The sequence below is a fragment of the Podarcis muralis genome, chromosome 4, assembly GCF_964188315.1.
Source record: "Podarcis muralis chromosome 4, rPodMur119.hap1.1, whole genome shotgun sequence".
In the NCBI taxonomy this organism is placed as follows: Eukaryota; Metazoa; Chordata; class Lepidosauria; order Squamata; family Lacertidae; genus Podarcis; species Podarcis muralis.
In genome coordinates, this window is record NC_135658.1 from 7228342 (window position 1) to 7254474 (window position 26133).

A 26133-nucleotide genomic window follows, 5' to 3' on the forward strand; every position below is an offset into this window, starting at 1 on the left:
CAGGTGAAACAGGGCATCTCTAACTACCGATGGGCCTTTGAGAAAGCCTTTCCTGCTGAGAGCATTTGGACGTTTGTCCCCATTTCATATGTTAGTTGTGCAGAAATATATCTCCCCTCCTCTGGACCCTTCTTCCCAACTGTCTCCCCCCAAAACAAGATGAAAAGAACCCTCAAATGAGTTGGAAAACCAACAGAATGAGACCAAACAGAGAAAAACCACCTTCCTCCTTATCCAGTGGCCTCTCTCTGGTGACCAACGGAGGCCTCTCTGCCTCACAGGAATCCAGGTCCATTTCTGCAAAATGATCCTTTCCCTGAAAAAGAAACAAGGATTCAAAAGAGAGAATGGTGAGAAATATTAGAAAGAGAATGAGAAAGACTTGAAGGGTGTGAGATCTCATTCCATGGGTGCTTTCCCATAAAACGGATTGGCCATCAGCACATCAGTATGGGATGTTCTCTGTCCTGTTTGGAGCCTCTTGGGAGTATCCAGAGGAAAGTCTCTCTCACCTGCTTTCTCTCCTCTGCCTGACTCAGGAGAAAACCTTCGGCCAGGGCCACCGCCTGGGAACTGGTGTCCGCTCCGCATTCCCTCACCCAGCTCTCCATCTCCGGGGGAAGGACAGCCAGGAACTGCTCCAAGATCACCAGGTCCAGCATCTCAGCTTTCGTGTGCCTTTCTGGCTTCAGCCACTGGTGGTCAAGGTGGTAGAGTCGGCTGCAAACCTCTCGGGGTCCTTTGGCCTCCTGGCAGCAGAACTGCCTCAACTGCTGGCTCTGCACCTCTGAGCGGAGGGTGCCCTCCTCACTCTGGATCTTCTGCACTGGGTTTTCCCAGAATCCCCCACTGCTCCCAGTTTGGCTGCCATGGCCTCTTACTGTTCCAGGGCCAGCTGAGTCTTGCTCATCCATCTCAAGAAGCCTCTGAGAGATCGGAAGGAACCCTTTGGACTTCTGCCAAGTTCTGTCTGTCGTAATGAAAAGCTCAAGGAAATCCTACGAAGCAAATACATTGTTTTGTTACAGAATTTGTAGGTCAGAGGAAGAAAAAGCTTCCCTTAGCAAGCAAACCATGAGCTATTTTCTGAAGAAGAAGAAGAAGAAGAAGAAGAAGAAGAAGAAGAAGAAGAAGAAGCTCTCCTAGAAAGAAGATTGCAATGCAAAATGTGGAGGCAACTGAAGGGGGGGAATGGTTCCCTGAGCAAGCATGGATGAGTCTTGCTGGGAACCAGGGCTGGACTGCACCGCATCCCAGACCATGAGCTATCTTTTTGAAAAGAAAGAGGAGGAAGAGGAGAAGAAATAAGTCTCTAGCCTTCTAGCCACGTAAAATGTGGAGGCAACTGAAGGGATTTCTGGGAGATTAATCAACCTGGTTTCTGCTGGTTTCCAGTCAATGCATGAAGTCAGAACCGACTGAGAAGGGAGTCATTTGTATCTTGTGAAACATGGATGCTTGGCTCTAGTGGGGGTCCTCACCTGGGGGTCCTCAGGTTTTCCTCCCCCCCACTCCCCTGCTTCTGCCTCCTTTTCTTGCACTCTGCCGCTCTCCAGACCGACTCCTGGGGTGGGATCCCCTTTGCTCTGAGGGCCAGGTATGTATCTGACCAACCCCCTGAGGGCCAAGTGGGCAGGGGCAAAGACATCTCCCTTGACATTTAGGCGGTAATTTATTATTATTGTTACTATTATTATTATTATTATTCTGTAAGATAGCTTCACACACACACAGCCATTGATGCCAAGGTCCCTGCAGGTTCGGTGAGTAGCAGTGCCCATTTCCGGCTTCTTTGCCAGCAACTATCCCTTTGGGACAGAGAGGAAGTGGTCCTGGGATGCCATGCTCTGGGTGCGAGGGGATTGCTGCAGTGGCCTCCGTGGGGAGCTGCCCTGGGAGACGACTGGGAAACTGGTCCGCAGTGCAGCAGCCAGACTATGGGATGGGATCCCTCTCTTTATTCCTGGCCTTTCTCTCCCACCTTAACTTCCTTCCTTCCTCCATGTGGGGTTTTCTTTGGGGGGGGGGCTAGTCCACCTCCCCGTCCAGCTTTGGAAAACCATTTGCACATGTTTCCTCGGTTGTGCAATGAGGTTGAGTGATGTCACACAGAGTTAAAGTCCCAGGGACTCCTTTGTTTAATGAAGGGAGATTTATTCAGAAGGGGGGGGGGGGCGGAGGGCCAAATGAGTTTGGGATCCTCTGATCGCCAGGAAGGAGAGCATGGCGGACCTGGCCCCTCCCTGATCAGGCCCCCCAGGCATCCTCCCCTGCTGCAGCCCTGGGACCCCCCCCGTCTCCGACCTGCACCCTCGGGGGGGGGGGGGAGAGAGAGGAGACTCACCAGATCCCAGGAGGGGACAGCGAGGCAGCCCTTGCAGGAGAGACCCCAAAGCAAGGAAAGGACTGGGGAGGGACGGAGGGGCCTTGGCTCTGGAGGACCTGGCCCCCTCTTGCTTTCTGGCCTCTCTAGGAAGGCAGCTCACTTCCCTTTAACCCTTGCCAAGCCGAGTCCCTCCAGTTCTGCCCTCTCTCAGATTTCTATTATTTTTTATGGATTTAGGGGGCAGCTGCCCCCCTGGCTACGCCAATGCCCAGATACCCTTTTGGGGGTGAGGCTCTTGGCTGGACTCTGAGCATCTCCCTCCCTTGGCCAGAAACCAGAGGAAGAGCTTGCAGGGAAAAGGGCTTTGCAGGAGGCAAGGAAGCTCCTCCTAGAATTCAGGAGTGGAGAGATAGGAGGGGATCCCAGGGTCATCTAGTCCAACCCCCAGCAAGGCAGGAATCTCAGCTAAAGCATCCATGGCACATGGCCGTCCCATCTCTGCTGAGAAACCTCCAAGGAAGGAGAGTCCACCACCTCCCAAGGGAGACCTTTCCCTGCCCAACTGCTCTTAGATGTCCCTCAAGGCAGCGGGTCCTGAGTTCTAGCCCTGCTGAAACAATCGCACTGGCTGCCAAGGAGGAACCCAGCAAAGTTCAAAATAAATAAATCCTATTCTCATCATAAATGAGTAATACTTTCTCATGCATGCTTTTTATGCTAATATACAAAAGTATGCCATTTCCCTTTCCAGATATGCTTAATTGCTAATTCAATGCACTGAAAATGGATTGTTGTTATTTTTTTGTTTAGGGAAGCTTTTAATATTTGATGGACGATTGTATTTTAATATTTTGTTGGAAGCCGCCCAGAGTGCCTTGGGAACCCAGCCAGGTGGGCAGGGTATAAATATATTATTATTATTATTATTATTATTATTATTATTATTATTATTTGATCAGTTGAGTGTTCTCCTTTCGAAAGAGGCAGGTGGAATCTCCACGGTTGCTAATAGCATAACATTGAAAGGCTAGGGAACTATGGGGAGCCCTAGAACGTCTGCTTGGCATGCAGAATGTCCCAGGGTCAACCCCTGACATCTCCTTCAAGGGCTGGACGAAATCCCTGCCTGAAACTCTGGGGAGCTGCTGCCAGTCAGTGTAGGCCAGGGGTCCTCAAACTATGTCCCGCGGGCCGAATCCAGCCCTCCAGGGTCGTGAATCTGGCCTGCACGGCCATTTCAGAACCTGCCAAGTGTCTGAGGCTGAAAGCATCTCGCCACCCGCTCAGTCAGTCCCCGTGCTGCGCTGAGGTATAACACCAGTCTTGAAAGACCTACATTGGCTCCCAGTATGTTTCTGAGCACAATTCAAAGTGTTGGTGCTGACCTTGAAAGCACTAAATGGCCTCGGTCCTGTATACCTGAAGGAACGTCTCCACCCCCATCTTTCTGTCTGGACACGGAGGTCCAGTGCTGAGGGCCTTCTGGCAGTTCCCTCATTGCGAGAATCAAAGCTACAGGGAACCAGGCAGAGGGCCTTTTCGGTAATGGCGCCCACCCTGTGGAACGCCCTCCCATCAGATGTCAAAGCGATAAACAACTACCTGAGATTCAGAAGACATCTTAAGGCAGCCCTGTTCAGGGAAGTTTTTAATGTGTGACATTTTAGTGTATTTTTGGTCGCTGTGGAAGCCGCCCAGAGTGGCTGGGAAAACCCAGCCAGATGGACGGGGTACAAATGATAAATTATTATTATTATTATTACTATTATTAGGTAAATGCTACCAGTGTTGGCACTGCTTTCCCCCACTGCCAGCCTCAAAACCAAGTCGGGGAGTAGCGCGAAGGCATTGCACGCCTTCCCACTGCCCCCCCCCCCCAGTCTGTGGGGCTGGCGGTGGGGGTAAGCGCTGCTTTCCCCCACCGCCAGCCTCAAAGACCAGACTCTCCTGGCTTCAGCGAAAGCAACTCCAAGCCTCCGGAGCGCAGGCTTCAGAGGCTTCGGGTTGCTTTCGCTGAAGCCAGGGAGCCTGCATTCGCTCCATAGGACGCACACACATTTCCCCTTAATTTTGAGAAGTTGAGAAGAACTGACAGTCTGACGTTTGCTGGAGCCAGAACAAGGCCTCTTTCTAGGAGGGCTAACGCCACATACCTCCCCCCTCAAGAAGATTGACTCAGGAGGGATAACTTAACCTACCGTATTTTTCGCTCTATAACACGCACCTGACCATAAGACGCACGTAGTTTTTAGAGGAGGAAAAGAAGAAGAAAATATTCTAAACGAAACAGTGGATGTATGATTTTTGTGGTTCATGATGTGGCCACAGACATGTGATCTGATGGTGAATTTGGGGTGACCCAGTGCAAAAATCCTGAGGATCCATGTGGACCCGTGCTTTGTAACCACGTTTTAAGTGGGGAGGGAAGGAAAAGCACTCAAGGGACATGCGTCGGGTGGGTGGAGAAGGATCTTTTCGGGGAGCTGAGCGGGGAGGAGGGAGGGAAAGAGCACTGTTGCTTTAAAGGTATACTTAAGGTATTTGCCCTATGCCTGGGGTTTTTTCCATTTAACAGTTTGCCGCCTTTTCCTTCCACTCCTTGTTTTGAGGCAGAATAGATCTGAGCAAGTGAGGAGGACTTGGATTGCAGGGGATTCGCCATTAGCTGTGTGAAAGCGCTCCTCCTTGCAGCCTTCTACTTTGTACACGTGGCTACTGGTATCAGGTTCAGTTTGAGTGATGAGCAGCCACCAGCAGCAATAGAATGGAGCACAACAAAGCAGTAGGGGCACTAGGACCCAGACAATGATCAAATCTATCCTGCCTGAAAACAAGCTGCAGAAGTAAAAAAGCACCTCCAGCTGAAAAGGATCTAGGAGTCTTGGTTGACCACAAACTTGACATGAGCCAACAGTGTGACGCGGCAGCTAAAAAAGCCAATGCAATTCTGGGCTGCATCAATAGGAGTATAGCATCTAGATCAAGGGAAGTAATAGTGCCACTGTATTCAGCTCTGGTCAGACCTCACCTGGAGTACCGTGTCCAGTTCTGGGCACCACAGTTCAAGAAGGACACTGACAAACTGGAACGTGTCCAGAGGAGGGCAACCAAAATGGTCAAAGGCTTGGAAACGATGCCTTATGAGGAACGGCTAAGGGAGCTGGGCATGTTTAGCCTGGAGAAGAGGAGGTTAAGGGGTGATATGATAGCCATGTTCAAATATATAAAAGGATGCCACATAGAGGAGGGAGAAAGGCTGTTTTCTGCTGCTCCAGAGAAGCGGACACGGAGCAATGGATCCAAACTACAAGAAAGAAGATTCCACCTAAACATTAGGAAGAACTTCCTGACAGTAAGAGCTGTTTGACAGTGGAATTTGCTGCCAAGGAGTGTGGTGGAGTCTCCTTCTTTGGAGGTCTTTAAGCAGAGGCTTGACAACCATATGTCAGGAGTGCTCTGATGGTGTTTCCTGCTTGGCAGGGGGTTGGACTCGATGGCCCTTGTGGTCTCTTCCAATTCTATGATTCTATGATTCCCATCCCCAGCGGATCAGCTGAGACAGCGGGGGATTTGCATAGTTTTCCCCTCTCCCTCATCCCGTGCCTTCCCCAGCTTTTTTTTTTACTTCCTGGTTTTCACTGCGCTAGTGGCTCAGAGCTTGAGGTTGGGTTTTTTTGGCTGCTGGTTGCTTAATTTTTTTCCTTCCCGATCCAACCCCTCCTGTGCCCTGCCGTCCCTCTGCAGCCTCATTGCTCCGTTTAGAGAGCGCACAGAACTTTGCTAGCTGAGGCTGCAGCAGCTGTTGCTGACTACGCAACGCTTTTAAAAGCGCCTGCTGGCGTTTAACTGCCTGCCTCCTTCCGGCTAGATATGGCTCCCGTCTGTCCCTCCTCCTGTGTAAGCGGCTGCTGCCCGCTTTGCTGCCATGGCTCTCCTTCCCTCCCTCCTCCCCAGCTCCTCCGTAGGTTGCTTTAAAGCAAGCAAAGCGAGGACAGACGCTTTGCTTGACTGACGGCAGCCAGGCCTCCAGTCCAGTGCATTCGCTCCGTAACATGCACAAAAGTGCATGTTATGGAGCGAAAATTACAGTAGTTATTCTCCTGATCAATCAGCATTACATATCTAATGCAAATAAACATTAATAATCTGTTATTACACCCTTCACATCCCACATAACATTGGTACATCAATTACTTTGTTCTGGCAAAATGTACACTTATTCATAAAACCTGATATATCTTAGGTATTCAGTTAACTACAGAAAAATTATAACTGTGCACTGGTTAACTTTCAACCGCAGGTTGGCAAGGCATTCCTTCTCGATGGTCGAAAATGTCTTTCCTTCGGAAGTAATTTCTTGCTTATGAAGGTGATTGGATGCAGGTTGTCCTTCTCTCCCTGCTGAAACAGTAGGGCCCCGATCCCGGCATTGGAGGCATCGGTGAAGACGGTGAACTCACAATCATAATTAGGAGCAACAAGAACTGGTCCTGACGTCAAGGCGCTATTTAAGGCATCAAAGGCCTGCTGACAGGGACTTCCGGTCGGCGCCAGCGTTTAATGGCAGTCCTCCCTCCGAGCTCCGGAGGACTGCTCCGCGAGTTCGGGTCTGGCCCGCTACGGCGAGCGGGGGACCCCTAAAATCTCAGGCGCTGAAGCCTGAGAGCAAGGAGACTCGGTGGGCACCTTTGCGCCCCCCGGTACTGTGAAAGAGCCTTTTTAAAGGCTCCGGAGCGGCATCGGGAGTGAGCGCGGTGCTGAGAGTCGCTACCCAGCCCGTGGAGTGAAGCCGCGTCGCCATAAACGGAGAGCGCCGATTCCTTCCTGAAAGATAAATTGGACTGAAGCACCCGTGAGTAAGAACGAAAAAAGGAACGGGACTTTTAAAATTAAACTGGAAAATTGGCTGAAAACGGGAGGGCATAAAATAAGGAAGTCTGCCCCCCCCCGGACTGCAGAGAATAAAGCAACGAAAGACCCTGCTGCAGTTGTAAGAGATATAGCTGTGAACTGTGAACTGTCAAACTCTGACAGCTGAACGTATCTCCCCCCCGATCAGCAGGAGAAGGGGGGGGAAAGACAGTCTTGCGAAGATACTTTTAACTGAGAAGGAAACAAAGTTTTCCATTGCCCTGATCCCCGGGACGACCTGCCAGGATTAAACACCGGGAAAGTGATTTGTCCTTTAAAAAGTGGATACAGAGTGGATACAGTGTGTACTTTAACTTGTGATAAAGTTACAGGACTTGGATGGGATTTCTTTATTGAAGCTTTGACAGTAAAACTAATTTGGAAAAAGGTTGTAAACAACTTTAATGGCGGACTTTAGACTCTTTGCATCCGGCTTTGTGTTTCTTTGTTTCCCTTAACTTGGATACTATTAACTGCTCCCTCTTGAGTACTAAGAGAGAAAAAGTTGTAAAGGGACAGGCTAACAGTGGGATTTTCCATTTGCAAGTTATTTCCTGTGGGAACGTCCTTGGGACATGAGCGGCCAGGGAGATGAGATAAAAACTAGATCCAAAGCCAAAGCACCACAAAAGAAAAGAGGCTCAATCTCAGGAATTACGCCAGCTGTACCGGAAAAAGTGACAACAGCATCAATGGATTCCATGACACAGGCATTGCTTAAAATAAATCAATCCCTAGAAGCTCTAACAAAGCAATCTACAGAAAACTCAAAGAAACTGACAGAACTTACAGCAAGATTGGACCTGAATGTTAGAGGACATTCGGCACAGAAACGTGTGTGTATACCTTTAAGAAGTTTCTGGGATTAATTGGCTGCAGGTGACCGTTGCTATAAAGGAAAAAAGCTGAGTTTTGTTGCCTGCCTGCAGGAATAACACCCACCAGAGTTTGTGTTTATTTGCTTAGTAATAAAGTCTTCGTTTTAGTTTGGGTTTTTACACCTATGTCTCCTGGAGTCACTCTGTCCTCTGCCACCGGCTGGAAATCCCCCTCCAACAGGTTATGGGCCCAGTCCCCAGTCCTGAGTGGGCAGAGACAGAGCGTGAAAAGAACCCAGAGACTGGAAGCAACTCAGCGTTTCTCAAGCAGCTGGCTGTGTGAAGGCATCGGCAGGGAGTGTCTGTTTGGGACCAGGACAGGAGCCGAACTTTTTTTCAAGCCACGTGTGAGTAAGGACTGAGTGGAAAGCTGAAAGCTGGGTGGTGCCATGGCTGGACTTGGAGCTGGAGCTCAAGGGGGAGCTTCCTATTTTCCAGTAGAGAAACTGGGAGAGTCCAATTATATGTCATGGAGTTTACAGATGCAGGCGTTTTTAAAGAAAGAACAATGTTGGACTGCTATTGTTAACCCTCCTGTAAAAGAGGAGGATGAAGAAGTAGATGAAGCAGACCAAAGGCTGGAGGACAAAGCCTATGCCAATTTAATTTTGAGTTTAGAGAAGTCTCAGTTATCTCATGTGCGAGACCTTGAAACAGCAAGTGAGATTTGGCAAGCACTGAGAGCGATACATATTAGAGACACTGCTGGCAGCAAAATTACTCTAACGAGAGCTCTGTACCGAGCCAGACTAAGTGAGGGTGAATGTGTTTCAACACATCTTCAAAGAATGCGTGATTTATTTTCACAGTTAAATGAACTTGGGGAACATTTTTCTGAACAGAGAAAGGTTTACATTGTGCTGTCTTCACTTCCTGAGTCATGGGACAATTTAGTGATGACTCTGGAAGCAATCCCAGAAAGCCAATTAACAATGCATTTCTTAACTGGGCGTTTGCTTGATGAGGAGGAAAGACGCCATGAGATGAAGGCCACAACCCCTCACCGTAACTCCAGAAATGGGAGGCAGTCCAGTAAAAGATATGCAACTGATGAGGAGCGGCAACCTAAAGAGGTTGTAAACCACAGAGAGGAAGCAGCGTTCACAGTTAGAAGATGCTATCGTTGTGGGTCAACCAAGCATTTAGTACGACAATGCACTGTGTCTGTGGGAGAAAATACAAGACAAGGGCGGCCTGCGTTTGCTGGGAAGCGAGGAGGCAGGAAGAGTCAAGTCCAGTATGTTTCTGCAGCAGTTCGAGGCACCAGTCACGACGATGGACAAGACTGGATTTTAGACTCAGCAGTGACAAACATTTTTGTTAAGTCTGCACAAACCCTTGTAGAAAAGCAGCCTTGTAAATCTGTAAATGTAGTACTAGCTGATGGAACAGTGCATGAGTCAGCTGGAAAGGGTAGTGTGAATATCAACTGTTTAAGTACCAAGTTTACCAATGTTTTATGTGTACCAAGTTTAGAAAATAATTTGCTTTCAGTTACAAGTCTTGTTAAGCAGGGATTTAAAGTAACCTTTTCTGGTTCAGGCTGTAGAATAGAGAAAGCTGGAAAAGTGGTTACAGCGTCACTACAAAATGGTTTGTTTGTTTTGAAAGACCAGCTAGTAAGTGAGTCTGGGGCATGTGTTAAAGCCTGTAATAGAGCCTTGCATGATGAGTGCCAGCATCTGTGGCATCGTCGTTTGGGGCATGCCAATTTCCGCAGTATTGCAAAAATGCCAGAATTAAGCAAGGGAATTAAAATGAAAAAATGTTCAGTTTTTCTAGACTGCAATACCTGCAAGGAGTCTAAAAGTAAGCGAGGGTCTTATCCTGAAAGTACTAGAATTAGCAAGAGGCCATTTGCTTTAGTACATTCAGACCTTTGTGGGCCATTTGCAGAGTCTGAAGGAGGAGCAAAGTTTTTTTTGGTTCTTGTGGATGATTATAGCCGGTATACTTGGGTATATTTGTTAAAACACAAAAGTGAAACTGGTCAACTGATTAAGAATTGGATCAACTATATAGAAAGGCAGTTTCCCTACAAAGTTACCCAGTTGCAAAGTGACCGTGGAGGCGAGTTTATGTCTGAAGCCCTCCAAGTTTGGTTGAAAAAGCGTGGTATTAGTCACCGTAAATCGTGTCCTTTTTCGCCTGAAGAAAATTCAGTTGCAGAACGCAAGATAAGATCTTTACAAACAATGCTAGATTCAATGCTATGTGATTCTGGCCTATCCAGGAAGTATTGGGGGGAAGGAATTCTGTGTGCTAACTACATACAGAACAGATTGTTTCATTCTACCATAAACAACACCCCTCATTTTTTGCTTTATGGAAAAAAACCCTTTTTGGACCATGTTAAAACTTTTGGTTGCTGGGCTTGGGTTCACGTCCCAAAAGGACAGAGAAGGAAAGGAGAGCCCAAGGCAAAGAAACTTAGGTTTGTTGGCTATCAAACTTGGTCAAAGGGGTATCGTTTTGCACTAGGGCGTGGCAGAGTTGTAATATCAAGACATGCAGAGTTTTGTGAGCAAGATGGTTGGGTTCGTTTACATGGAAATTCAGAAGTTGTGTTATCTTCTGATGATACAGATAAATTTGTGAAATCTGAGGAAGAAAAGCCACAAATTAAAGAAAGTTCTGAAAGTGACAGTGATGAGGATTCAGGGGATGAGGATCCCAGTACACAATCTCCTAAAGCTGAACCAATTTCTCCTGAGCAGGATAAATCAGAAGGGGAAGATAGTTCAGAGGGGGAGAGTGTTCAAGTTAGAAGGTCACAAAGAAGCAATAAAGGGGTACCTCCAGAAAGGTTTACTATACAAGAAGCTAAAACTGTTGATATGAAAAAGGAACCTTGTGATTATGAGGAAGTTTTAAAGTTACCACACCAGGAAATAGTAAGGTGGAAAAATGCAATGAAAGCAGAAATGAAATCTTTAGCAGAACACAATGTCTTTACCATTGAGCCATTACCTGAAGGAAAAAAGGCAGTGGGCTGTAGATGGGTGTATAAAATAAAACACTTGGCAGATGGTGATGTTAAGTACAAAGCCAGACTGGTAGCACAAGGCTTTACTCAAAGAAAAGGTGAAAGCTTTGATGAAACCTTTTTCTCCTACTGCAAGGAGTGAAAGTGCATGCTTATTGCTAGCTCTTGCAGCACAACGTGGGTTTAAGGTAAACCATTTTGATATTGAAACAGCTTATCTTAACGCAAATCTGCAAGAAGAAATTTTTATGAATCAAGCGCCAGGTTTTGAGGCAGGAGAACAGAATTCTGTATATAGGCTGAACAAAGCAATTTATGGGCTCAAACAGTCAGCTAGAAATTGGAACGAGTGTCTTGATAATGCTTTAAAAAATCTTGGTTTTAAAAGAAGCTTAGCTGATAACTGCTTGTATACTAAAGGAAAGGGTGATAAACAAGAATTGTGTTTGTGTTATGTTGATGATTTGCTTTACTCTACAAAAAGAGACAAGCAAGTGGAAAAATTTGCAGAACAACTAAGAAAGGAATTTAAAGTAAGAGATTTGGGTCCAGTAAAAAATTATCTCGGTTTAGAAATTCAAAAAACATGCACGACTGGTAGCAAAGTTGGGAGTTGCTGTGTGTGATATGTAAATATGTTCTGTTCTGTTTAAAATACTATTGTTTCTGTTTGAATGAGAGGGGGTGTTAGAGGACATTCGGCACAGAAACATGTGTGTATACCTTTAAGAAGTTTCTGGGATTAATTGGCTGCAGGTGACCGTTGCTATAAAGGAAAAAAGCTGAGTTTTGTTGCCTGCCTGCAGGAATAACACCCACCAGAGTTTGTGTTTATTTGCTTAGTAATAAAGTCTTCGTTTTAGTTTGGGTTTTTACACCTATGTCTCCTGGAGTCACTCTGTCCTCTGCCACCGGCTGGAAATCCCCCTCCAACACTGAACACCACGAGTGTGACCTCTAACACAGAATCTATAAATAGACTGATTCAGGAAAATACAGAAACTAGAAAAATTGCAGAAAGTGCGAAATCTATAGCAGATGACACACAGGGGAAACTTGCACCGATAGAGAAAAAAGTGACTGAGCACGAGGCAGCCCTCTCCTTATTGGAACTTCAGAGAAAGGAAAGGAATTTGAAATTGAGACAGGTCCCAGAGAACGAAGGGGACAGTCTGGCGGAATTCCTCACACAGGCAATTCTGGAAAATTGGCAAGAGGATTTGGAGGATGAAGAAATTGAGATAACAACTGCTTTCCGACTTGGCAGAAGGCAAAGCAAGAAGTCAAGGGATTGTCTGATCACCTTAAGAACCAAAGAGGAGAGAGACAAAATATTAAACTTACATTACCAAAAAGCCTTGGTAATTGGGAATATTCAAATACAAATTTTTAAAGACATCCCTAAATATATTTTGGAAGTGAGAACTTTTTACAGAGATTTGGCCAACCTACTGAAGAAGAATTTAATACCTTTTAGGTGGGAATTTCCACAGGGACTGTCCTTCAACTATAAAGGAAAGAAGGTGAGAATAAGAACAGTACAAGACAAAGAACATTTTTTGGAGAGAAACCAAGAGGACCTACAGAAAGGAACATTTGACCTAGCAACACAAAGAGAAGGACTAACATCAGGAGGAGGAGGACTAACGGATATCGCAAATCTATCATTTAGACTACCACAACTACCAACTGAAGAGGAAGAAAAACTTGGAGCAGTCGGAGGGATAAGTACCCACTAAACAAAATGTCTCTGCAACTTCTTAGCTGGAACTGTAATGGCCTTAACCTTCCCAGAAGAAGACGTCAAGTCTTCCATATCTTGAAAAGGGAACAGTTGGATCTGATATGTTTACAAGAAACTCACATAACTAGAATACACAGAAAATTGCTTGTTAACAAAAGATTAGGACAAGAATTCATTTCTTCAGATAAAGTAAAAAAAAGAGGAGTAGTGATTTATGCAAAAGAAAAATTGGATCCTAAAATGAAATTTAAGGATGAAGAAGGAAGATATTTGGCAATTGAAATACAAATTCAAGGAGAAAAATATTTGATAATTGGAATATATGCACCAAATGATGGGAAGGCCGAATTTTTTAAGAAGTTGCATGAGACTTTATTGGACTATCTTGACTACAGAGTGATATTGATGGGAGACATGAATGGAGTGGTCTCTACAAATATGGATAAAGCACAAAGACAAGTAATTTCTAAAGAAGGAAGATTACCAAAGACTTTTTTTGAAATGACTGACAACATGGACCTGATTGACATTTGGAGAACTAGGAATCCTCTCTCTCGAGAGGGAACTTTTTTCTCTGAAGCAAAAATGACCTGGACAAGAATCGATCAAATTTGGGTATCTAGTGTGATGGCACCAAAGATAAAAAAAGTAGAAATCTGCCCAAAAACTTGCTCCGACCATAATGCGGTAAAGATGGAAATGAAACTGACAACAACTGGATCCTTTAGATGGAGAATGAATGACTCCTTATTTAGAGATGAAGAAATTTATAAAAAGGCCCAAAATACATTGAAAGATTACTTTGAGATAAATTTAAGAACAAAAGTGGAAAAAAGAATAATTTGGGACGCAAGTAAAGCTGTGATGCGAGGCTTCCTGATACAACAGAACTCGATCAAGAGGAAAAAACAAAATGAAAAGAAAGAAAGAATTTTAGAAAAAATGAAGGAAGGAGAAAAGAAATTGAGGTCAAAACCAAAGTCTCATGAGATTTTGAGAGAAATAAAGTATTATCAGATGCAATACATGGAATTGACAAATCAAGAAATAGAATGGAAAATTAAGCAAATGAGACAAAGGTCATTCGAATCAGCAGACAAATGTGGGAAGCTTCTTGCATGGCAACTGAAAAAGAGGCAGAAGATGAATACAGTGACCAGTTTAGAGGTGGATGGGAAAAATATTTATAAGCCAAATGAGATAAGTAATTGTTTCCAAAGTTTTTTCAGGAAATTATACACACAAGGGCCAGTGAATGAACAAGAAATAGAGGAATTTCTTAAAAAATATGGACTGCCTAAAATTTCAGAACAAAGTAAATTGACATTGAATGAGAAAATAACAGAACAAGAAATAGAGGATGCCATTCAAAAAACACAACTGGGAAAATCTCCAGGACCAGATGGCTTGACGGCCAGATATTATAAAGCTTTGAAAGAATGGTTAGTGCAACCATTGAAAGAAGTTTGCAATGAAATACTGGAGGGGAAAAAGGCACCTGAATCGTGGAAAGAAGCTTTTATTTCACTTATACCAAAAACTGAGACTGAAAAGAACCAGGTTAAGAACTACCGCCCTATATCATTACTAAATGTGGATTACAAAATATTTGCAGACATTTTAGCAAAAAGACTGAAGAAAGTATTGGTAGATGAGATTCATAAGGACCAAGCTGGCTTTCTCCCAGGAAGACACATGTCAGTTAATGTGAGGAATATAATAGATATTTTGGAACTGCTGGAAGTGAACATTAACAGAAAAGCGGTTTTGATATTTGTGGACGCGGAGAAAGCCTTTGACAACATTTGCTGGAGTTTTATGAAGAAGAATCTCCAAGGGATGGGGGTAGGCCAAGGTTCTGAAAATGGTATAGGTGCAATATACTCTGAACAGAAAGCAAAATTAATTGTAAACAATGTGGTAACAGAAGAAATATCCATAGAGAAAGGAACACGACAGGGATGCCCTATTTCCCCTCTACTTTTTATATCGGTCCTGGAGGTTTTGTTAAATATGATTAGAAAGGACCAGTTGGTTAAAGGAATTCAGGTCGGAGTTAAAGAGTATAAATTAAGGGCATTTGCAGATGACCTGGTATTGACCCTACAACAGCCAAACACTAGTACTAAAAGGGTTTTAGAACTGATTGAGATATTTGGTCAGGTTGCAGGATTTAAACTGAACAAACAAAAAACTAAAGTGTTGGAGAAAAATCTAACAAATGAGGAAAAACAGAGATTCCAGAGTGAAACAGGCTTGGGGATAGCAAAGAAAGTGAAGTACCTGGGGGTGAACTTGACATCAAAAAATGTGAACCTATTTAAAGACAATTATGATAAATGTTGGACAGAAGTTAAGAAAGATCTAGACACATGGTCAAGGTTGAAACTTTCCTTGTTAGGCAGAATTGCTGTTATCAAGATGAATGTATTGCCTAGAATGTTGTTTTTGTTTCAGACATTGCAAATAATGGACAAGATGGACTGTTTCAAGAAGTGGCAGAAAGACATATCTAAATTTGTCTGGCAGGGCAAAAAGCCCAGAATCAAATTTAAGACACTAACAGATGCAAAAGATAGAGGGGGTTTTGCCCTGCCGGACTTAAGGCTTTACTATGAATCAGCAGAGTTCTGCTGGTTGAAGGACTGGCTACTTCTTGAGAATACAGACATTTTGGACTTAGAAGGGTTTGATAACAGATTTGGATGGCATGCATATATATGGTATGACAAGGTAAAATTGCATAAAGGCTTTAAGAACCATATGGTTAGGAAAGCATTGTATAATGTTTGGATACGTTACAAAGATCTATTGGAAAGTAAAACTCCCAGGTGGTTGTCACCAATGGAAGCTAAAGAGGTGAAAAAACTTAATATGGGGTCTAAATGGCCCAAATACTCTGAAATTCTAGAACACGAAGGTGAAAAAACAAAACTGCAGAGCTTTGAGAAACTGAAGGATAAAGTGAGAGATTGGTTACATTACCGTCAGATAAATGAAGTATTTAAGCAGGACAGAAAGAAAGGCTTCCAAGTGGAGAGGTCAAATCTAGAAACAGAATTGTTAGAACCCAACACTAAAAACTTGTCAAGAATGTATAATTTGCTGTTGAAGTGGAATACTCAAGATGAAATGGTGAAATCAAGTATGATTAAATGGGCACAGGATATTGGACATGACATTGAACTTGCTGACTGGGAGCAGTTATGGACCACCGGTGTTAAATTTACGGCATGTAATGCCTTAAGAGAAAACATTATGAAAATGATCTATAGGTGGTACATGACTCCTGCTAAGTTAGCGAAGATTTATCATCTGCCCAATAACAAATGTTGGAAATGTAATGAAACGGAGGGAACCTTCTACCACCTTTGGTGGACCTGCCCGAAGATTAAGGCTTTCTGGGAAATGATCTATAATGAAATTAAGAAAGTTCTTAAGAGAACCTTTCCCAAGAAACCAGAAGCTTTTCTCTTGGGTATGGTGGGCCAAATGGTGCCAAGGAAGGATAAGACATTTTTTATGTATGCCACAACAGCAGCAAGAATTCTTCTAGCAAAGTATTGGAAGACACAAGAACTACCCACGTTGGAAGAATGGCAGACGAAAGTGATTGACTACATGGGACTGGCAGAGATGACTGGCAGAATTCGAGACCGGGGGAAGGAGGCGGTGGAAGAAGATTGGAACAAATTTAAAACATATCTTAAAAACTGTTGTAATTTGGATGAAAATTAGGGGTCAGGGAGATAAGAAACAAAGAACTACAGCTGTTACTAATAAGTTAAGGAAGTTAAATATATGAAATGAGTAAAATATGCTTATGACTAAAGGGTTGCTGGAAAAATTTGAAATAAGGATGCAGAAAAGGGGTGGTATGGGGAGGTCCATTTTATGTTTGTTTATGTTTTTGTTGTGTTTGTTTTTACTTATGGAAAATTAATAAAATTTTATTAAAAAACAAAAAACAAAGGCCTGCTGACATGCTGCTGTCCATTTAACCTTATCTGGCTCCTTCTTCTGAGTTAGGTCAGATAAAGGCGCTGCTAACTCACTAAATTTTGGAATAAATTTTCGATATAACCGGCTAGTCCTAGGAAAGCTCTGACTTTCTTCTTGGAGGTAGGGGTAGGCAATTTTGAAATGGCTTCTACCTTTGTCTCTAAAGGTTTCATCACTCCTCCTCCCACCATGTGTCCCAGGTATTGAATAATCGAGCCCCCTATCTGACATTTGCTAGCTTTGATGGTTAAGCTCGCCTCTTTAATTCGCTGTAGCACTATCCCTAAGTGCTCTTTGTGTTTATCCCAAGTTGGACTGTACACAGCAATATCGTCTAAATAAGCAACTGTGAACCCTCGCAATCCGTTCAGGATTTTGTCCACCAGTCACTGAAAAGTGGCTGGCGCATTCTTTAAACTCAAACAGCCCTAAGCGACTTCTAAACACAGTTTTCTCCTGGTTCCTAGGCTCCATTTTTACTTGATAGTATCCCTTTGTTAAGTCTAGGCAGGTGATGTAATGACACTGGCCTATAGCTTCGATCAGGTCATCTAAACGCGGCATTGGATATGCATCTGCTTTAGTGACATGGTTCAGCTTCCTATAATCCAGGCAAAATGTGATAGATCCCTCAGGTTTGTCTAACAACACTTTGGATGCTACCCAGGGGCTTTCCAAAGGGGTTATGATCCCTGCCTTCAAGATCTCCCTTACCTCATTGCTAACTTTCCCCACATATTCTCCTGTTATCCTATAGGGGGTTACAGCAATGGGCTCGGCATCCCCGGTGTCGATATGATGTACAACTCCCTTAGCTCTACCTGGAGTATTACTGAAAATTTCCTTATAATCTTGTAGGATCTGCTTAACCTCCACCTGCTGATTAAGGGTTAATGTAGGAGCTATCTTAATTTCTTGTAGATTGCACAATTGCTCCCCTCTCCCTTCCCAGCATGTTCTATCGGCTTCGTCTGGATCTTCACGTATTGCATACACTGTCCAGCCTTCTAGTCTAAGATAAGGCTTTAACATGTTCACACGAACCACCTGACGCCCTTCTTCCCCTTGTTGGATTACGTAATTTACATCACTCATTTTGGACACGATTTTGTATGGTTCCTTCCATGCTAGTTGCATTTTATTTCCTTTGGTTGGTCTCAGTAGCAACACTTCACTATTGGGTTCAAAAGTTCTTAGTCTGGCCTTTTTGTCGTACCAGGTTTTCTGCTTTGTTTGGGCTGCCTCAAAACAATTAATTAAATCAGCATCCTCTTTCTGTTCTTGGGCAAAACTAGGTTTTTGGTTTTTTGTAAAAGGAACCAGCAGGGCTTCATTTCTCCCCTCAGAGATCTGTTCCTCAGCTCTGTCTCCTTTGACAACACTAGCTTTCCCCTCAGCATCGGGTGACTCTTGGAGTGAGTAACTACAAAAGAACTCTGTTCATGCTCTAAGAGATCCCATCCGATCAGCACAGGAGTGGGAATCTCCTCAGAAATGGCAACCTGCCACTGTCCTGACCAATCTTGGAACTTAACATGGATCTCTGCAACGGGTAATACCTCAGGCTACTTTGAAATTCCTTTTAATCGCATAACTTTCCTTGGAATTATTTTGGTGGGACAGATTATCTCTGGGTGGACAATAGTGATTTGCGAGCCTGCATCTTTTAACCCTAGAAATCTCCTCCCTTCAATCCAAATAATTTCCCCAGCGTTTTTCAAAAAAAGATTGTCTTGTTTAATGGCATAGCAATGTGCCACTTTAGCCTCCACCACTTCAGCAGGCTTCGGCCTATCCTGACTAGCTTGGCTCTCCTCAGCTGCTTTGATACAATATGGTGTTTTTTTTGGAGGGCTAACATTTCCCCTCCAGCTCTACGATTAAAATGTTTGTGGCCAAATTTTCCACATCCCCAGCATTTCGGTTCTTTGGGATTTGTATAATTTGTTTTCCACTCTTTTTTTCTTTCTTCAAATATATTTATTGAAATTTTCAAAGAATTACAAAAGTGTAAAAAGAAAGAAAAAAAGAGAAAAAACACAAAAAGCAAAATACAAAAATAAAACAGTGATTAAAAACAATTGCACCTTCTTTCACTTAACTTTCATTTACTTATTTCCCAGACTTCCTCGCCTCTCCCTTTTTTGTATTCCAATTCCATTTGTTGATTCAGCAAATCCTTTCCCACTTTCCTTATCTTAATCTTTCATTGTCTTAATCTATTTTCATCATTATCTTATTCCATAAAGAAGAAGAAAAAAACCTTAAAATTCAAAACTTGAAACTTATTTTTACTAATTTCTCATATCCATTATATTCTTACCTAATCCTATAAACATTTATACTAAAGCCAAACCATTTCCTTTCAAACATCCTTCTAGCGTTCATCAAATATATAAAACAGTCCTACTAGTCCAATAAAGAGAATGAAACAATCCAATCTTCATCCAGCGTCCCCTCCCCCTGGTTCCGGATTTGTCAGTCCATTTTATCTCATAGAACTAGCACATTAACCTGGTAACCTTATATCCAAGGCCCTTAAGTCTCTTCCCTGTCCCTTCCACAATTTTTCTTCCGGGTCTCCTTTCCCTCGTGTGAACTCCAACTTAGTAATGTTATTGCCCCTTTTCAACAAGTCAGCCCTTTTCCCACAGTCCATATTGAACTCCATAGAAGATTTAAAGTCATATTTCAAAGTCTTTCCAAAATTGGGAGCCCCCATATCTCCAGCCCTCCCATTCCCAGACTCGGAAAGTCCATAAATTCCTGCTCAGGGGGGTCAATCCAACCCCCCCCCCATTTCCAGACCAATCCAAACTTTATCTTTCCAGGTCTGATTTTTCCGACAATCGATTGGTAAATCCAAAAGCTCATGTTCCTGCTGGGCCGCAACTTCCTCCATCTCTGACTCCATCTCTGGCTCCCAAAATTCCACATCCTCCTCTTCTTTCATCTGTTCTATTACGGCAGACTCCTGACTTGATTCCTGGGTAAGCTCCGTTCTTTTTCCCACTGCCTGGTCCAAATTTTCCACTGTCTGCTTAAGTTTCCCAACCAAGTCAGTCGTCAAATTCGTTTCCTCATGCAATTCTTCCAGTAGGGCATTTGTTTTTTAAAAAAACACACACAATAGTGCTTCTGAATACATTGTGCTTCAAGGACACCAGTCAAATTCCCACGAGATAGTCTGCAGCAGCTGGAAATTCCCTGTAAGCAGCTATAATTTCCCGTTCTCCCTCTAGGCGGTAAACTTCTATTGCAGATCCAGCCGCAAAGTTACTTTTTTTTTGTTTTGTTTTGATACTTTTATCCAAATTTGTTCCTTTAAAATGCGAAAGGACACAGTGGAATCACAATGTTTCTCTTCATTTAGCTAGCTGTCAAAGCTTCTGTCTCTGGTCAATGAGCTTTGAATATCAGTCCTGACACCCGCTCCAGGGTTAGGACGGTGGACGCTTACTTTACTTTAAGCTTACTTCGGCAGTTTTAGACGTTCCAAAGAAAAGCTCCCCCTTCTCCTGCCAAAAGAAGGGGGGTCTAACTTTTTAGATGATGAAGTCCAGTCTTTTGGTAATAATTTTCCAGACTCTAGCTTACTCTGTCTTTGCTTTGTACGGTCTACAAAGAAACGGAAGGCTGACATCCTATTTGGACCTTTCCGTTTCAGTATCAAATTAGGTTAAAATTTAAGTTCAATTCCTCTCTACCGGCCAATCCTTGTTTAAAATCTCCCCTCTGAGGATTTCCATTCTCCTCTCCTTCAGAACTTTCAGAAGTTGTTTCCCTCACAGGGTTTCTTATCTTTTTAGGCGGCATAATGTGTGAGTGAGAATTGTCAGTAAATTAACAAAATAAGAGAAATTTCCTCTCAGTACCGTTCTCTCTGGCTAGGCTTCTCTCAAGACTCTGGTCCCAAAGTTCTGCTATGGGTTTTCTCTCTAACCCTTCAAGCTTACTTCCTCTGACCATGAGCCTAAACCCTCTGCCAGAACAGATTTTGAGCTCTCTTTTTCCTTGTTATTTTGGCTTTGTGGCTTACCTTGGGTATTTTACAACTACACACTCAGGCTAGGTAATCACTTCACAGATTTACCCTTCCCCCTCCAAGTGTATTGTTTTCCGCAACACAGGCGTATCTATCTGATCCCGCCTCAAACATATTGATTTGGATCCCACTGCTGCTGTCGCTTTTTTGGTGACTAGGCGCAACAATCTAAATATCCCACCACAGGGTATTGAATGGATCTCACAGGCGTATTGATGTTATCCCACCGCTGCCAACACTTTTGTGGTGTTCACACAGGGTCCCCGGACGTTTGACAGTCTATTGATCCCTGTGCCACCACTGGATCGCTTCCCCGCTGCCACCAACCCATTTCTCTCAGGTACACACTGCATCTAGACAGTTGTTAACATTAAACCAAATAAACAAGTTATTTTATAAGCATTAACAAGTTTATGGTTTCAGATAATTTTTCTTGTCAGTTTCTTAACCTTAGTTTCATTACCGGCATATACCTTCCTAATACCTTCTAACTGATTATCCCAGCTGTTTAACTGACTCCTCTTAACAGATTCTCTCGCTCTCTCGCATCAAACTAGCCCAACCCACAGACTTATCCTCCCTCTCCCTTCTCTAACTCCAGACTCACTTCTTAACAACTCTAACTCCTCCCCTTGGGTTCCTATTGGTTAATCATTTTACATTTAGTTAACCCTTTCCTTATGACCCAGTATGATGCCATACACCTAGGAGGGCAAACGCCACAGGCCAAATTAAATATTTTATGGGGGGGAGACGCCTAGGTCTTTAAACATTGGCGCCTATTCCTACACCCACAGGTCTCAGGATGGTTACAACATAAAAACACAAAACACCACATGTTCAAAAGGCATTAGATGTCAATCAGCCAAACGCAAGGTAATAAAGGTGCGGATTTCTTAGCTCCTAAAGCTGTAAAATGGTTTTTCCGACCTTTGAATGGATTCTTTTATGGGAAGTGAGTTTGGAGCTTTGACTGAAGCTCTTTCCACATTCCACACACTGATAGGGTTTCTCCCCTGTATGAATTCTTTGATGGGAAGTGAGAGAGGAGCTATGACTGAAGCTCTTTCCACATTCTACACACTGATAGCGTTTCTCCCCTGTATGAATTATGTGATGAGAAGTGAGACTATTGCTGTGACTAAAGCTCTTTCCGCATTCCATGCACTGATAGGGTTTCTCCCCTGTATGAATTCTTTGATGAGAAGTGAGACTATTGCTGTGACTAAAGCTCTTTCCGCATTCCATGCACTGATAGGGTTTCTCCCCTGTATGAATTCTTTGATGGGAAGTGAGAATGAATTTCTTCCTGAAGCTCTTTCCACATTCCACACACTGATAGGGTTTCTCCCCTGTATGAATTCTTTGATGGGAAGTGAGATGGTAGTTCTTCCTGAAGCTCTTTCCACATTCCACACACTGATAGGGTTTCTCCCCTGTATGAATTCGCTTATGGGAAGTGAGATCGGAGCTCTGACTGAAGCTCTTTCCACATTCTACACACTGATAAGGTTTCTGACCTGTATGAATTTTTTGATGGGAAGTGAGATGGGAGCTCTTCAGGAAGCTCTTTCCACATTCCACACACTGATAGGGTTTCTCCCCTGTATGAATTCTTTGATGGCAAGTGAGATCGCAGCTCTTCCTGAAGCTCTTTCCACATTCCACACACTGATAGGGTTTCTCCCCTGTATGAATTCTTTGATGGGAAGTGAGATGGGAGCTCTGACTGAACCATTTTCCACATTCCACACACTGATAGGGTTTCTCCCCTGTATGAATTCTCTGATGGGAGGTGAGACTGTGGCTGTCACTGAAGCTCTTTCCGCATTCCACACACTGATATGGTTTCACCCCTATATGAATTCTTTGATGTGAAGTGAGACTGCGGCTGTTACTGAAGCTCTTTCCACATTCCACACACTGATAGGGTTTCTCCCCTGTATGAATTCTTTGATGGCAAGTGAGATCACAGCTCTTCCTGAAACTCTTTCCACATTCCACACACTGATATGGTTTCTTTCCAATGAGATTTTGTTGATGGGAAGTGGAATGGGAGCTCTGACTGCAGCTTTCTCCACACTCTAAATTTTTACGTGGCTTCTCCTCTCTGGGGATTTTATCTTGGTCACCTTTGTTCTCGATTTCCGATTCATCACAATCTGCAATGCAGACAAAAAGGGTTAGAGCGTCAGGAACAAATCGAGAAGAACTGAAGGGAGTTGGGTGTGTGTTCATTACCTGTGTTGTTTGTCATTAACCAACATATTTATTATGATATTCTGATGTGTTGTTGAATGTTGCTTTGTTTGATATACAGTAGTGGTCAAAATTGCAGAAGCCTTTGGAGAAAAATTTCAGAGGCTTGATGGCTCAAAACTCTGCTTCTTTTGGAGTAATATTATAAAATTATATATCAATGGAAAGATAATTTAATTTAATCAAGAATGCAATTCAACAAAGTTTTTTTAATTACTCGTATTCTATCAAACATTATAGCGAAAAAACCAGAAAAAGGAAGCACAACTTGCTTAGGTTGACTTTTGTCAGTGTGTTACTTGATTGCTAACAAGTTGGTTGGTTTTCTGTCTTCTTTCATTTAGTCAGGTTGAAGAACATAATAATATTAAAGAAATGGCACAAAGAGTTGATTGGTCACCCAGAAAGTGATGTAAAATAGTACTATTAAGTGAACAGGGCTACAGTTATGAAGAAATTAGAAGAAAGTTTGTGGAAAACATAACCAAAACTGTCCCTACATGAAAGAAGAATATCATCTGGGTGTATACAAGATGACATGGCGCAATGTAATGTGAAGTTGAGTGCAAGGACTGGTCGAAATGTTAGAATTCTAAGGAAAAAGCCATTGTTATCTCTCAAGCAAAGCTTGAAAGACTAAACCCTTGTTAAGTGGACAGTGGAAGAATGGGACAGTGTTATTTGGAGGGATGAGACCCAAATCTCCTTGCTTGGTAGTGATGACATGAAATACGCGAGGAAAAGAATCAAAGAAGATTTACATCCTACTTGCATTACACCGACCGTGAAACACCCAGATAGTGTGATGACCTGGGGTTGTATGGCAGCAAAAGGTGTGGGCAGAATTTGTGTCATTAATGGAAATGTAAATGCCCCCAAGGGACGCGGGTGGCGCTGTGGGTTAAAGCCTCAGCGCCTAGGACTTGCCGATCGAAAGGTTGGCGGTTCGAATCCCCGCGGCGGGGTGCGCTCCCGTCGTTTGGTCCCAGCGCCTGCCAACCTAGCAGTTCGAAAGCACGTCAAAGTGCAAGTAGATAAATAGGTACCGCTTACCAGCGGGAAGGTAAATGGCGTTTCCGTGTGCTGCGCTGGCTCACCAGATGCAGCTTGTCACGCTGGCCACGTGACCCGGAAGTGTCTCCGGACAGCGCTGGCCCCCGGCCTCTTGAGTGAGATGGGCGCACAACCCTAGAGTCTGTCAAGACTGGCCCGTACGGGCAGGGGTACCTTTTAAATGCCCCCAAATACATAAAGGAAATACCTTAGCCCAAACTGAAGCGTTCCACAGGTGATATTTTCCCTGATACTGAAGCGCATATATATATATATATATATATATATATATATATATATATATTTGCTTTCGTAGATTTTCACGGGTACAGGAATGCAGGTTTTGGTGTCCTCGGGTGTCTTCCCGTGTAAAAGTTTTACACGGGAAGACACCCGAGGACACCAAAACCTGCATATATATATATATATGCAGATGACGAGTGAGACCTCGTCGAAACGTCGCCTAGACACCCCAACTTTTACACGGGAAGACACCCGAGGACACCAAAACCTGCATTCCTGTACCCGTGAAAATCTACGAAAGCAAATTTATTTATTTTTCTATTTCAACAAGATTCAGCTCCATGTAATGTTGCAGTTGTGTGCAAGCGGTGCTTTCAAGATAATTCTATTCCACTGCCAGAATGTCCTGGGAATAGCTCAGATTTTAACCCAATCGGAAATCTATGGGGCCGACTAAAGAAACTTGTTAATCAAAGGCAACCCAGCAATAAAGCCCAATTAATAGAGGCAATAATTAAGTCTTCGTTTCACATTCTCACAGCTGCAGAACTAAAAACTTCATGGGAAGGCATGGGAAGGCCGTAATTAAAGCTAATTAATTAATTATGTTAATTAATTAATGTTAATTAATTAATTAAATTAATTAATTTTATTTAATTAAAACCCCTTCATGGATCACTGCCTTGCCGTGGTGAAGGGGCTTAAATAACTCAGAGAAGCTATGAGCTATGCCATGCAGGGCCACCCAAGATAGACAGGTCATAGTGGAGAGTTTTGACCAAACGTGATCCACCTGGAGCAGGAACCGGCAAGCCACTCCAGTATCCCTGCCAAGAAAACTCCATGGACAAAGACAACAGGCATATAAAAGTTATGACCCTGGAAGATGAGCCCCTCAGGTCGGAAGGTGTCCAACATGCTACTGAGGAAGAGCGGAGGACAAGTACAAGTAGATTCAGAGCTGATGAAGCGGCTGGGCCAAAGCCGAAAGGACGCTGAGTTGCGGATATGCCTGGAAGCGAAAGGAAAGTCCAATGCTGTAAAGAAAAATATTGCATAGGAACCTGGAATGTAAGAACCATGAACTTGGATGTGGTCAAAAGTGAGATGGCAAGAATATTGACATCCTGGGCACTAAAATGGAAGGGAATGGGCAAATTCAGTTCGGATGACCATCATATCTACTACTGTGGGCAAGAAACCCATAAAAGAAATGGAGTGGCCCTCATAGTCAACAAAAGAGTGGTGAAAGCTGTACTGGGATGCCGGGTTAGCGCCATCGCCTAATGGCGGATTCCCTCAGAGCTCCGGAGGGAATCAGCTCAGCAGGGGTCGGGTCCTGCCGTGGCGACGACGCGGGGACCCTTAAAAACCACGGGCGCGGAAGCCTGTGGACTTGGTGACTCGGCGGGCACCATTTGCGCCCCCCCGACCCATGAAGGAGCCTTTTTAAAGGCTACAGAACGGGGGACAGGGAGCGGCGCGGTGCTGAGAGTCCTCTGCTTCCCCTGCTGAGTGAAGCCACATGCCATGGACGGAGAGCGCTGACTTCTTCCTTTGAACATTCAGATTAAAAGTAACAACCTGTGAGTAATACGGAAATTGGACTTAAAAGGGAAATTTTCTTTTTGGATTTGGCACGATCGGGGAAGGCGCAAAGAGGAAGTCTGTCTCCCCGCCTTGTAA

The 26133-nt window shown here is 43.7% G+C and overlaps 2 protein-coding genes and 1 long non-coding RNA gene across 3 annotated transcripts in view; 1 reads left to right on the forward strand and 2 right to left on the reverse strand.

The window, feature by feature from the left end:
- LOC114595519 (uncharacterized) overlaps positions 1-26133 on the forward strand; it is a 128508-nt gene that overhangs the window by 59870 nt on the left and 42505 nt on the right. The window lies entirely within an intron of this gene.
- On the reverse strand, positions 173-2397 carry LOC144327421 (zinc finger and SCAN domain-containing protein 31-like). Its single transcript, XM_077926760.1, has 3 exons — positions 2345-2397; positions 513-998; positions 173-316 (listed from the first exon to the last, which is right to left on the reverse strand). The coding sequence occupies exons 2-3, from the start codon at positions 912-914 to the stop codon at positions 173-175; spliced, it is 546 nt and encodes a 181-aa protein (XP_077782886.1). The 5' UTR covers positions 915-998; positions 2345-2397.
- The window catches only part of LOC114595276 (uncharacterized), a 38913-nt gene continuing 31891 nt past the window's right edge, over positions 19112-26133 (reverse strand). Inside the window, exon 7 of the mRNA XM_077928078.1 lies at positions 19112-22918. Coding sequence (XP_077784204.1) covers positions 21796-22918 — 1123 coding nt within the window. The 3' untranslated portion in view covers positions 19112-21795. The remainder of the gene's footprint in view (positions 22919-26133) is intronic.